Source organism: Panthera leo, chromosome B1 (genome assembly GCF_018350215.1).
Source record: "Panthera leo isolate Ple1 chromosome B1, P.leo_Ple1_pat1.1, whole genome shotgun sequence".
Classification (NCBI taxonomy): Eukaryota; Metazoa; Chordata; class Mammalia; order Carnivora; family Felidae; genus Panthera; species Panthera leo.
In genome coordinates, this window is record NC_056682.1 from 52,427,985 (window position 1) to 52,442,322 (window position 14,338).

General features: G+C 46.7%; 1 protein-coding gene and 1 non-coding gene across 2 annotated transcripts in view; both read right to left on the minus strand.

Moving 5' to 3' along the window:
* Window positions 1-10,043: 10,043 nt before the first annotated feature.
* The window catches only part of FAM167A (family with sequence similarity 167 member A), a 42,192-nt gene continuing 37,897 nt past the window's right edge, over window positions 10,044-14,338 (minus strand). Inside the window, exon 4 of the mRNA XM_042935025.1 lies at window positions 10,044-12,900. Coding sequence (XP_042790959.1) covers window positions 12,637-12,900 — 264 coding nt within the window. The 3' untranslated portion in view covers window positions 10,044-12,636. The remainder of the gene's footprint in view (window positions 12,901-14,338) is intronic.
* Window positions 13,846-13,930, minus strand: TRNAR-UCG. The gene has a single exon. It is a non-coding gene; the product is annotated as a tRNA-Arg (tRNA).

Sequence of the window (14,338 nt, forward strand, 5' to 3'; positions counted from 1 at the left end):
GGGTGGCTCAGTCATTTAGATGTCCAAATCTTGATTACAGCTCAGGTCATGATCTCACAATGCATGAGATCGAGCTCCCCTTTGGGCTCCATGCTGATGGCACGGAGCAAGCTTGGGATTTTCTCTCTCCTCTCTCTCTGCCCCTCCCCCACCCCTCTCTCCATCACACATATGCACAAGCTCTCTCTCTCAAAAATAAGTAAACATTAAAAAGAAAGAAAATAGAAACTTTTCAATTTTTCTCCTACATCTGTGAAGATGGTCTTTTTAAAAAAAATGTTTATTCATTTTGACAGAAAGAGAGAGATAAAGTGTGAGCGGGGAAGGGCAGAGAGATAGAGGGAGACAGAGAATCCCAAGCAGGACAGCCTGACATGGGGCTCCAACCCATGAACCATGAGATCATGAACTGAGCCAACATCAAGAGTGGGAGGCTTAACTGAGCCACACAGGTGCCCCAAAGAAGATCTTTTTTTTTTTTTTTTGTAAATTATCCTGTTATGGTGAACTATATGAATTAATTTTTTTAAATTTTATTTTAGAAAGAGTGTGAGTTGGGGAGAACAAAGGGGGAGAGACAGAGAGAGAGAGAGAGAGAGAGAGAGAGAGAAAATCTTAAGCAGGCTCTGTGCTCAGCATGGAGCCCAATGCAGGGCTCGATCCCACAACTCAGATCGTGACCTGAGCTGAAATCAAGAGTCAGGCTCTCAACTGACTAAGCCACCCAGGTGTCCCTGATTTTTGAATCTTAGTCAACCTTGAATAGCTGGGATAAATCTTATTTTTTGTATATTGCTACATTGAGTTTGCTAGTATTTTTTTAATGAGAGATATTAATCTATACTTTTCTATTTTCTTTTTGTAAGTCTTTGTCCAGTTTTGATTTCAGAATAATGAAGTTCTCATAAAATGAGTAGGAAAATATGTTCTCCTTTATCCTCTGAAAAACTGCATAAAACAGTCTTTTTCTTTCTAACTCTTTGAAAGCATTCACTGATGAGACCAGTGAGGCCTGGAGTTTTCTTTGTAGGAAGGCTTTTAATTAAGAATTCAATTTCTGTAGTACCTACAGTTACTTAGATTTTGTTTTTGTTTAGTCAGTTTCAATAATCTCTGTGTTTCAAGGAATTTTTCCACTTCATCTAAATTGTCAAATTTAGATTTGAGTTTTTTCATAATGTTCCATTATTATCACTTCCGTAGGAATCTATAGTGCTGCTCCCATTCAGTACTTTTATTTTTATTTTTTTTAGATTTTATTTATTTAAGTAATCCCTACCCCAACATGGGACTCGAATTTACAATCCAGAGATCAAGAGTCACATGTTCTACTGACTCACCCAGCCAGGCACCCCTCCCATACATTCCTGCTGTTGGTAATTTGTGTGTAATCTCCCTCTTTCTCTTTAACTGATCATTTTAGCTAGAGGCTTATCAATCAATTTTACTGATCTTTCCAATTAACTTACTTTCAGTATCATTGATTTTCTCGATGGCTTTTGTTTCTATTTAATTGATTTTTGTGTTAATATTTATTATTTACCTCCTTCTGCTTATATGAGGTATTTTGCTCTTTTTTCTTTCTTTTTAAAAAAATGTTTATTTATTAATCTTGAGAGAGAGAGTGTGAGCATGGGAGAGGTAGAGAGAGAAGGAGAGAGAGAATCCCAAGCAGGCTCCATGCTGTCAGCACAGAGCCTGATGTGGACCTCAATCTCACAAACTGTGAGATCATGACCTGAGCTGAAATCAACAGTCACTTAATGGAGTGAGCCACCCAGGCGCCCCTCTTTTTTCTAAGTTTTTAATGTAGAAGATTATAAAATTTATTTTGGAATTTTAGTCCTTTCCAGTATAAATATTTAAAGCAAATTTCCCAAACTCTAATTATTGCATTAATTGGAATATCACAAATTTTGATATATCATCCATTTCGCTTGGCTTGAAATATTTTCTAATTTCCCCTTGATTTTTTTTTTTTTTTGATTCATGAGATATTTAGTAAAATGCTGCTTAGTTTTCCAATTATTTGGGGATTTTTCAAATAGGTCTAGGGAAGGACAGATCTGCACAGACTCATTTAATTTACTACTCATGCCCTCTGGCTCCTCTAAGACGTGGGATGCTCAAGATGCTTCTTTTCAACAGCTATCTCTAATATGTTCTAAAATAATGTTTTCTGTCTGATTCTTAAGCCTGATTTTTTCTGAGATTCAGGTGTGAAGTCTTCATACCAAGGAAACTTTGAGGTTGCCCATGCCTAGAAGGCCAAGTCTTGATTTGCCTTATTCGTGGACAAGTGGAAAGAGCACCAGCAGAGGGAGCCAGAGACCCAGACCAGGGGAAGTGACCTCCCACCCTGAATGCCCACTTCCGGCTCAGCTCAATCATAACCGTGGGACAATGCTATTCTTTCTCAGGATCCAGACAGCCACTTTCTGTAAACACTTGAGGTAGATGAGACATAAAATAATTCTGAGGCTATTCATTTTCCTCACATTTATTGAGGGACCTGACCAGTCTGGGTACTGAGTTAGGTCCCAGGAGTTTATAAAGAGGAAAATTACAGTCTTATTGTGAAGTCAGCATAAGCACAGGAAAAGAACATCAAATGTGTAAAGGGGCAGAGATAAAATCACACACACATATTAATATATATTAATCACTTATCTAGATAGTTGGTCAGAAATATTCTGATGTTAAGAGTTATTGTACAGTTTATTTGTGTAAAGTCAAGATGTTCACGGTTAACAATTGGACATTTGGTGACAAACTGCAGGCTGGAATTTGAGCTGGTCCAGAAAGAGAATCACACACCCAAACTCCTGAGGTTATAGAGGATGTTTATATGGTTTTGATTGTTTATTCCTTCCTTTCAGTCATTTTTCCATTCAGGTTTTGAGAAAAAGGTTATAGGTATAAATTGCATTATTTCTTGAACTTAGGTTAATATTAAGCTTTAGAAAGCCCCTTCCTTACCCCATCCCCCTCTTTTAAACAAACTCTGTTAGTAATGTATCACATGGACTTTGCTGCGGTGCTAGTTTACATTTTGGTATGCTGCCAGGGGCAATGAAGATGAAAAAATACTGTCTGCTAGAAAGGAAGGTGGCCTTCTGGAGAGAGGGGTGCAAATCAGAGAGGCATCTTCCCCTGAAAGGTTAAAAAACAACAACCACAACAAAAAAAAGCAAGCAAGACCATAAATCAAAATGAATGGAGACATATCCAACTGAGAACAATCAGTCATGAGGAAACACACTATAAGGAAGGGAAAGGGCTTGTGAATGTAATCATTTTGTTTCTAACTCATGGGAAGAGAGAGAGCAAGAGCGAGAGCAAGAGAGAAAGACAGCAGACAGATTGAAGAGGAAAATTGAATTACTTGAGTTATGGTCTTAGAAAGTTCTCTCTCCTGGAGAGAAAGCCAGATTTTAGCTGCAGGCTGAGGAAGATGGCGGGAGCTTTGGAATCAAGCGAAAGGGGAAACTCTGGAGTAGTCCAGGAGTAGCTTTGAGAGAACAAGAGAGAACAAATGGAAAGATGCAAAACTTCCTCGCTTCTCCATTATAATCTGGAAAATGGTCACAATAACTAGGAACTGGAGCTCGAAAAAGTGAGAAGGAAAAGCACCACATGAAACGAGATTTCAAAACTTGTAGTGTTTTCAGGTTAATGGCCATTTTATTTTCTTTAAAAAGGATTGCATTCTGGAACGGAGATAAAACATGAATTTCAGCTGAGATAGCAGGAAGGAAACCAAAGCGTTGTATATACGCCATTGGTTTCTACCATCTTGCTTCCCTGGAGCTGGTGCGGTGCTTGGCACCAACAGGATATTAAAATATATTAGCAGATTAATTAAATGGTGACAGAGTGCTCCAACTAGAGATTTTGGTTTCTGAGTGGTGGAAATAGCATCTGAACTTGGAATTTTTCAGCAAACATGGAAAGTGATGGCAATCGCAAACACCAAGAAAATAAGCAAATACCAAGGTGAAAATGATTGGTGTTGCTAAAACTTGGGGGCGGGGGGGGGGGGGGGGGGGTGGGGGTGGGGGAGGGGAGCATCCCACATGTAAATAGATTCCTCAGTTTCTCCAGCAGAGGGCACTTTAGGATTTCTTTAACACAGTTGGGTCTGGATGACAAAGGTCCAAAAAACCCGACTGTTTACAGAAGGAAGAATTTCACAGATTTGTTTTCTCAGACCTCTGGAAGGTTCTGGCAAGGGGACATAGAGATGGAGGGGCTGCAGGAAAGAGAAGGTGTTGGGAAGTCCCGGAGGAGGATGCATTCCCAGCTCTGCACCAGCTGGGCAGTGACTGTAGCTAGTCACTTCAGCTCCTGGACCTGCTTCTGCTTCTTCTTTGTCTTTTGTAAAAATATATATATTTTTAATGTTCATTTTTATTTTGGAAGGAGAGACAGAGTGTGAGCAGGGGAGGGGCAGAGAGAGAGGGAGACACAGATTCCAAAGTAGGCTCCAGGCTCTGAGCTGTCAGCACAGAGCCGGACGTGGAGCTCGAACTCATGAACTGTGAGATCATGACCTGAGCTGAAGTCGGATGCTTAGCCGACTGAACCACCCAGGCGCCCCTGGGCCTGCTTCTTTGTACGAGGAAAAGATCACTTTCTGATGGCTAAAGCTCTCTGACCTGACAGCATGTGATATACCCTGATGGGGTTCATGAGCAAATGGCTAAGAAAGAATTCTTGAGATGTCTTTGGTGCAAAAAGGTGATTTTTTATTAAAGTATGGAGACAAGACCTGTGGGCAGAAAGAGCTGCCCTGGGTTGTGAGGAGTGACTGATTATATACTCTTAAGTTAGTGGGGGGTAGGGATAGCATAAGTCTCTCAGGAATTTGAAAGCAAGGCTTTGGAGGCCTTGAGGGGCTAGCTGCTGTTAACATAAGGTTACTTTTAGTCTTTAATAAAACAAAAACATTAAGTAAGGCAGCCATGAGTTGCTTGAGGAAGGTGTCTCTCAGTGGGATGCAAGCTGTAAGGAGAGTTAACGTAAGCTACATTTCTCTTGCCTTTGTTTCCCTCATCATATCCCACCTCAGCAGGGTGGGGTCGGTATAAGGCCATGGCTTCTTTTACATTTTGTATGATTTAATTCTGGTTGTGAGTTAATCATGAGTTCAAACATGGCAAGTCTTGTGTCTCTCCTCTCCCTTCTCCCCTGAGACTCATCACTCCCCAAGGCTGCTCCTTGCTCTCTGCTTTGCCCCCTTGAAGGGGAGGCTGTCATCTCCTCTAAGGTCCGGGCTCCTAGTGTCACAGCCCCTGTGATGAGGCTCCTGGGTGTCCTGCAAGTTCAGCACATCTGTGATTGATGGCATCCAGCCTTCCCCACTGAAGGAGTCAGGCATTCGGTTTTAGAGACGCTTCAGAGATGCTTCCGTACTTCAGAATCTGTAAAGGAGTCGAGATCCCGTTCTTTGGAAGGCTTCTAGGCCCCGACCCAAATTGTCTACTCCTTCCTAGCAATCGCAGTGGGAGCTGGGGAGGACGGTCTTTGTCAGAGCCAAGACTCTTGGCTCACCCTCCCAGAGAGGAGTAGTTGCTGACTTGCCTTTCATCCACTTCCTGAAAGAGACCACTCAGGAGGCTTTTCTAAGGGAGACTCACTGTCTCCTCTGCTAGAAATAGAAGTGGCTGGAAACTTAGAAACTTGCTTTTAGAAAATCTAGTCCCGTCTCCTGGGGCCCCCTGGAACGTTTTTATGATGGTTCATTCAGTCTTGTCTTTCCTTAGAGTTAGCAGAGCTCAGAGAGCAGCCCCCACCCCAACTTCAGGTTGGGGTGGGGGAGAAGGGGGTGGAGGATTCAGCAGATGACATTTTGTGTTCCTTTGTCTCCAGCTGGAAGCAGCAGTAGAGAACTCCTTCCTCCCTGTGTCTGGCCCCCAGGCTCCCCAGGGTTTCCAGGTGCCTCGCCCTCTGTGGGCTGAGCTCTGGTCATTTCAGCAGGGCCCCTGAGGAGCTGCGCGGGAAGTGGCCTGTCAAAGGTGGGACAGACAGTCCGAGCAGGCACTGAGATCAGCGGTTTTGCTCAACCTGGGGTGTGGACTCAAATAGGCTGTGGGGTGCCTGGCAATTCCTCTGGCTGCTAGGCCTTGGATCCACGCCTGCTCCCTGAGAGTCAAACTTGGAAACTGTGATTTCTGGGCCCTGTTCTAAGGACCTTATTAAAAAGGGGGAGGGGTGGCTCCCCCCTGGGTGGCTCAGTGGGTTAAACATCTTGGTCTTGGCTCAGGTCATGATCTCACGGGTTCGTGATTTTGTGAGTTCGAGCTTTGCGTCAGCTCTAGGCTCTGCACTGGCAGTGCAGAGATGTTTGGGATTCTCTCTCTCTCTCTCTCTCTCTCCCCTTCTCTCTTATGCACCGCCCCCCCACACACACACACCTGGCTCACTCTCAAAATAAATAAATAAACTTTAAAGTAAAAAAAGGCAGGGGATTCAGTGCAGGAAGAGAAGGTTATTTCATGTTTTCTGACTTGATGTCAACTCTGTGCTTTAGAAAATCCTCCCCTCGTTTGCTTTTTCCTTTGCCTTCTTTCTTTCTTGGCCTCCTCTCCCTTTCCCCTCTCCCTTCCTCTTCCACCCTCTGTTTTCTGCTCTGTGGTCAAGGGGAGCAGAGCCCAGAGCCAACTGGAAGGAATGTTGTATCTTTTACCAAAGGACTAAAGTTGCTGGTGCCCACAGAGGGACATTTGCCATAGGACCTACCTGTGTGACCTCTCAGAAGAAAAGCATCCATCCCTGAGTCCCATCTGGCTCAGCCCAGGGTCCGGCAGCAGAATAAAGCCAGTACCTGTCTCTGCAGGCTAAGGCCGGGTCTCACGCTTGTTTGATGTTGTGCCCCATCGGTAAAAAGTTTTGTGCCTATCCCCCTCCCCGCCGACAGGTTCACACTTCATACAATACATCACTGTACAAATGCATTGTGCACATTTCAAGCATATTAAAAACAGAAAGAGACTAAAAATATGGCTGAAGTTGTCCTGTCTTCTCACCCCCTCCTGCGTGTCTGATGCACTCCTTGGGGTCTGCTGGCCCAGGTGTCTGCAGCACCGCAGGCGATGGGCTTCTGCAGGTCACTCAGGGTGAGGTGGGGAAGAATGGTGGGGTGCTCACTAATAGCTTGTTCCAAAACATTCCGACTCGCCTCGGCACTGGGCGCACGGTAAGCTTGCACTTCTTCCTCCACTGGAGGCTTGGCTTGGCCACATGATTTGTTCTGGCCAAAGAAATATGAGCAAAGAAATAAGGGCAGAATCACTTCCGGGGGGGGGGGGCGGTAAGCTGTAAGAACCAGGGATGTAGGAAGAGGGAGGGATGGAGGAACAGCAAGGGTCTTAGTCTGCTCCAGCCACACAAAGGCCCACAGCCTTGTGGCTTCAACAGCAGGCAGGTATGGTCTCTCAGCGCTGCAGGCTGGAAGTCTGGGATCAAGGTGTCCACAGGGTTGGTTTCTCCTGAGGCCTCTCTCCTTGACTTGCAGATGGCCACCTTCTCCCTGTGTCCTCACATGGGGGGACATGTCCCTTTGTGTGTGTGTCCTGATGTTCCTTTCCGGTAAGGACACCAGTCCTATGGATTGGGGCCTATGCTAGTGACCTCATTTTACCTTAATTACCTCTTTAAAGGCCCTATCTCTACATAAATCACATGGGACACAACACAGCCTATGACAGCATGCGAAGCCGTTACTTTCCAGAGTAGGCGCCGGCAGAAGAGACGGGCTCTAGAAAAGTTACCACGCAGGCCCTGCAGGAAGCCCCAGAAGGTGCCTGCCGAGCTTGTGGAAATCTGGCGCAGTTTCAAGATGGCCTCCGTGAGCCACCTCTCCCAGCGGCGTCTTCCTGATTCTTCCAATGGTTCTGTAGCCCCCAATTCCCAAATCAGGTCCTTCCCTTCCTGGAATGCTGACACTTGCACTTTCCCACCCAAAGCCTGACTGGTACAGATAGGACAGGGCAGAGAGCGTTCCTTCTGCCCTCCAGCCCCATGCTACCCATGCTACCCGAACCCAGCCATGGCACCCCCTCCGGGGAGGCTCACAGTGCAGTGGGCGGAGGCCTCCCCTTCGGTGCCTAGGAAGGCGAGTCTCCAGGAGGGAGATGAGGGGGGCGGCTTATTTCCTAACTCAGGTTTCCCTTGGGACTCGGGATGTTCTTCAGCAAGTTAGCCTTTCTCAGTGCTTTAGCCGTCCCAGCGTGGAGAAACAGGTGAGAAGACAAGCGATCGATGAAATGGTTTAGGAAATACACTACATGAAGCCGAACCGGGCCTTGCTGGATTATTTCCCAGGGAAATTCCACACAGTCCCGGTGCCTGTCCCTGTCAGTCAGGGACATGTCCACAGTGAACTTATCACCTCACAGTGAGTGGTGGAGGACTGCTTTCCAGAGCCCTCAAACATTTGAGGTTTCCTTTCCTGAATCAATTTCCTTCAGCAACCGCCTGGCTGTCTCCATCACTGTTTGCTTTGAGCCTGTGAACAGGGTATTTAAAAATAGCCGAGTCTGAAAGCATCAGTGTGCCTGAGTGGTTCCCATCCCAGAGGGCTTGAGGTGGTGATCGCCCTGACTGGGCTGGCAGGGCCGTCTTTGGCCCCACTGCCTTCTTCCTCCAAGGCTCCCACCACAGCCTTCTTCCTTAGCTAGCAAAAGCACAGGCTGCGTGGCTTTGATATAGAATCAGGACCAGGGAGATGCTTCTGCTCCTGCTGAGAAGCCAAAAGGAATGTCGTCAACAGAGTTCAAAACCCCCTTTCCGAACAAGATAGTTAAGATCGGCAGGAGGCTCTGGAAGCCTCTGTTTTGACTGTCGTCACCAGTCCTTGAGACATACACTTAGCTGGGGCCACGGGGCAGCTAATGTAGCATCAGGCTGTGTCCCTGGAGAAGCTGAAGAATACCTGAAATATCACTTCTGCTCTCCCCATACTCTGGTCATCACCTTCCATTCAGTCTCCAGACCTCTAGATGTTGGAGTCCCAGGATGCTGTACTTAATCCCTTTCTTTTATGTCCTCTCTCTCTTCCTTGAAGAATGTATCCAGCTATGGTGCTCTAAAAATCATCCAAATACCCAGATCCAGAACCCCCAATTTATGTCTCTAACATTGGCCTTTTCCTGAAGTCAAGTCCCTTTATCCAACCACCTACTCACTCCCCACTTGATGTCTAATAGGCGTTTAAATGTACCATGGCTGAGACCTAACTACTGGGGCCGCCCCTCTGCCCCAATCATGTGCCCCTCAAAGTGTTCTACATCTCAGTAAATGGCACCCCCTCCATCCAGCTGCCAGCCAGAGAGCTGTTCTTAATTCCTCTGTTTCCTTCACTCGCCGCATCCAAGCTATCAGTGTGTCTGGTTGGCTTTACCTCCAAAGTAAATCCCAAATCCATCCACCCACCCACCCTTCCTTCCTCCCTCCCCCCCTCTCTCGCTTCCTTCTTTCCTTCCTTCCTTCCTTCCTTCCTCTCCTCCCACCCTACTACCCTCTCTCCCGTTGTCCCTTCCCTTTCTCTCTTTCTCTTTCTTTGTGTGCCTGCTATAATAGGAACAAGGTAAAAGAAAGAAAATTTCTTCTCCTTACATAGTATCCTCTTTTGAAATATTTTTATTTCACTTCTTCTAACAGCAATATAGAAACAAATAATCATAAAAAATAAGATTATAAATTGTCCATTGATTATGTAATAGCACTTGGTATTGCTACAGGGAGGAGGTCTGGGGCTGGATCAGGCCAGCTCAAGCCTACCCAGGCTCTCCAGGCCTCTGTGATCTCTGCTGAGTCCATGAAGGCATCACACAGTGCCGTGCACAGTAGTGTCGATGGAAACCGCATGTTTTACACCCAGGGTCCTTGGGGACGACAGAGAGATGGGCAGATAATGAATGAAACTGCAAACAGTGTTGTATACACACGGTAAGCCAGAGCATTGTCCTAGGGTGCTGGCGACACAGGTGGGCCTGCAGCTGATTCACGGACATCTCTTGACCCCCCCCCCGCCCCCCCCCCCCCCCCCCCCCCGCAAGGCAGGCTCTTCACCAAACTGAACTGACTTGTTGAGTTATTTGTGTTCCCTGTGAAAATAAGGGAGCTAACAGACACTGGATGATGAATAAGGAGATGTACCTGGTCTCTCCCCCTCCACTCTTCCTCTCTGGTCCCCTCCTCTTTCTCGTCCGTCCTTATTCCAAAATAAAATTCTCTTGGGGTGAACTAAGCGAAAGAGCTGAGACCTATTCAAAAAAGTATGCCTTGATCTCGGTTTCCTCTCGGAGAACAAAGCAAGGAAGGGACCATTAGGTTAACCGAACAACTAAATTGCCCAGTTGACACCAATTCAATTGGGTTGACAAAATCAACAAAATCACTCAGCTTTAGTTGAGTCCAATTTTTTTCAATTACTGTAATGACTGATTTCTAGAAAGAAAAAAGCAATTTGGCATTGTTTGCTGAATATGGAATGGGCTTTCCTGCGTAGTTCGAGTATGTGTACCTGTGTGCCCTTCCAGAGTGAGTGGTGAGTGGGTGTGGGCCAGCCCGCTACCCCACCATCCCCAGGACTCATCTCAGAGAAGCCGGGAAAAAAATGCCTCTGGAGGGCTTGGCAGTGTTTGTACATAATCCCTGAGGAGAGACAGTGTGGGGTAGAGAAAATCTCCCTCCTTTCCTGCCTGAGGGGAGCTGGTCTAAAGGGCCAGGCATTCCACTGAGGTCTTTTCTGTGGACCAATCCTCTGGGCCTCAGACTTCCCTCACTGCTTAGAGAGTCAGGCTGAAAACAAATCTTAGCTATGTTGATATACCTTCTTCGAAGGAAGTGTAAATCCTCTGGCTCTTTGAAATCACAAGAAAGTGACCATGTTCTTTCCTAATTAGGGAACATTCATTTACATCCTCTCACTGCCCATCCACAAAAGAAAAACAACCTTCTTCATGTGGGTCAGGGTGTGTGTGTGTGCGTGCGTGTGCACGCGCATGTGTATAAGTGTGCATGGGCCCTGATGAGACTATACAGGAAGATGAAACATGAAACAACACTTTACTTCGACTACAGAATTGTGATTGGTAATATGTGTTCTGTGGGTCCACTTTCCAGCCATTGCTCTGAGTTTGACCCAAATATTCTGAATGGCAAAGTGAGAGCTACATATGGGGGCTGAAGGAGGTGGAGAGTAGAGGGGTTGGCAGTTTGCGGGTTTGGCAAAGCATTAGGACCATCTTTGGGGTTCAAGTTCATTAATAAATGATCTGTCTAGGCATTATTAATAATGATTAAACCTGTCTATATTCTATAGCCACTAAAGAGCTGTGTAACCTAAGGGAAGTCATCTTCCTTTCCTGGCTTCACTGTACTCCTTTATGAACAAGAAGGCGTGACCAGATGATGTCAAAAGCCAACCCTCCCCTCCCCCCACCCCGCTGGTGGGAGAACACGTGCCACGTGGCATTCTACCAGGTTCGCTTTCCTACCCTGTTGAGGTCTTAGTCCTCACCTTCCTGATCGTCATGCTTGTTGTTAGGGAGAACCTTTTAAAGTCAAATCCTTAACTTCTGGACTTGACCTACCCAACTGGCATCACCATTTGGACAAAAAACAAACAGTTATTAACAAGTTAGCAACAGATTAGTAACAGTCTGATTCAATTAAAATTAGTTATTTAAATCAGGCACAGAATCTCAGAGGAGGCTCAGGGCAAGCTTCTGAGGTCCCTCCAGTCTTTCTGGGGAGGGCAAGAAGGACATAGAGGTGACACCACCAGGAGAATTCGGGTTGTGGGAAATCTGCTGACAGACTTGCCTAGTCCACTTAGCCACGCCCCTGGAGGAGCAGGGTGGCGGCAACAGGGCTCTTTGGAGATTGTGATTGGTGTGTGTGGCCAGGGCAGGCAACAGAGGGCATCTGTGCTTGCCCCCCTCAAGCTGCACGGGCGTGTCCTGGCACATGCTAGAAACAAGTTACATGGCACTGGTAGGGCCAAGGTCTAAGACCGACAGCAGCCTGGCCCAGCCACTCACCGGAGGCACTGGCTGCAGCTGTGGGGCCTGGGTTCCCAAGCTCCACTTCATCACTGCTTCTGGTTTTCCCTTCCTGGTGGGTCCCTGTCAGGGCTGCTGGGTCACCTATTTAGGGTGAATTTGAGCCAGTACTTAGAAGACGGCAACAGGAGATGGGCTCATCTGACATACCTACTCATCTCCCTGGATGCCCAGTGCTCTTGGTGAAGCTTTTGGCAAGAATCACAGCTTTTGGGGGTCCCCTCTGGGATCCCAGATCATAGCACCAGTGATTCTGGGAGACAAGAATGTAGGTCAGTGAGGGGAGGATGGAGACATATTATCCTGGGAGCCAGGTCTCACTGAACATCTGGAAGGAGATGAACACTGGGGTCACAGACAGTCAAGGGTTGTTGGGTTCCACAGCAAGCTGGGACCCCTGAGAGAGCACCTGCCAGGAGTCTGGGGGTCCACGGTTCACCAGTCACAGGAAGCCCTTTCTCTGGGGAGACCCACTCAGGGTGACTCAGCCTCAACTCCTTTCCCGTGTCCCCTCCCCACCTCCCGAACACTCTCTCCTAGCTCCTCTGCCCCCTTCTAGGGCTTCTCAGCACAGAGAGAACCTCCGGGAGTTGATGTTCATCTTGGTGACTCCAATGAGCTTGAGTGGTGTGGAGAGACTGAAGGAGGAGGCGAGCGGGGAGTCACAGAAGAGATCAGACAGCTCATCCCGTTCCTCCAGCTCATAGGTGGCATCGTTGAGCATCCTCCTGTGCAGGTCACAGGTCTGCTCGATCTTCAGCTTGTTGATGTCACTGCGCAGGCGCATGAGCTGTCTGGCCAGCTGCTGGTCCTGCAGCCGCATCTCCATCTGGAAGGGAGGAAGGGAGCATCAGCAGAGAGCTGGGCTGGGGGTTACAGCTCCACAGTCTCTGACAAACACAGACCCACTGATAGGAGACCTAATTAATACCTTGCATCATCAGTTGGTCTACCTGGAGATATTAGCATGTTCCCTGCTCCAGGAGGTGAAAAGACATACATAGCAAGGTGACAAATGGGGACAGATGGGTTTCCCAAACAGTACTTTGTGTTAGGCTAGATTCAATGTCTAAATCCTGGAATAGATGCATGTCAGTCCTGGCTTAAAGTGCAGTCTCATTGTTTACAGGTACGTACGGATGGAGTAAGAGTATAATGGAATGCATGGGAATGACAAATACCAAATTCAGGAGCATGGTTACCTCTGGGTGGGAAGGAAGGAATGTGATGGGGAAAGGCAGATGGGGGCTTCAACTGTGTTGGTAATGTTCTATACCTTATGTCCGGTGGTGGGTATACTGTTATATTATTCTGCAAACCTGTAAACAATTTACAATGCCTGCAGTGTTTCTTAACAAAGTTTCAAAAAAAGCCAAAAAAAAACATGCTAATGTTTGTTGAATATCTTACTATGAACCGCATTGTTCTAAGCTCTTCAGGTATGGATTAGTCTGCTCAGGCTGCTCTACAAATTACCATCGCCTGGAAGGCTTAACCAATAGATGTTTATTTTTCATAGTTCTGGAGGTCTGGAAGTCCAAGATCAAGGGGTGGGCTGATTCCGTTATTACTGAGGGCCTCCCGCACAGCTTGCAGACGGTCACCTTCTTGCAATATGCTCACATGATGGAGATAGAAGGTTCTGCTCTCTCTCTCTTTTTTTAATGTTTATCTATTTTTCAAGGAGAGAGACAGAGTGTGAGTGGGGGACAGGCAGAGAGAGAGGGAGACACAGAATCTGAAGCAGACTCCAGGCTGTGAGCTGTCAGCACAGAGCCTGAGGTGGGGCTTGAACCCACAAACTGCGAGATCATGACCTGAGCCGAAGTCAGACGCTCAACCGACTGAGCCACCCAGGCGCCCCTCTGCTCTCTCTTTTTATAAGGACATTAATCTCATGATAGAGTCCCTACTTTTATGCCCTCAAATCTAACCATCTCCTAAAGGCCCACCTCCAAATACCATCACACTGCGGGTAAGGGCTTCAACATATGAATCTGGGGGGGTGGGCCCAAAGATTCAGTCTATAAAAAGTATATTAACACGCTACAGTTAATCTTTACTACAACTCTGCTAAGCAATATCACCATCATCATCCGCAATTTAGAAATGAAGAGGCAGAAGCTCGCAGAGTCAGTTACTATGTGATCACAAAGGTCATAAATGGCAGAGCTGAGATGAGAAACCCAGACAATCAGACTCCAGAACCCAAACTAATGACAAGGAAGTTCTGCCTTTTCAGGTATTGTTGATATGGAGCTAGTTCT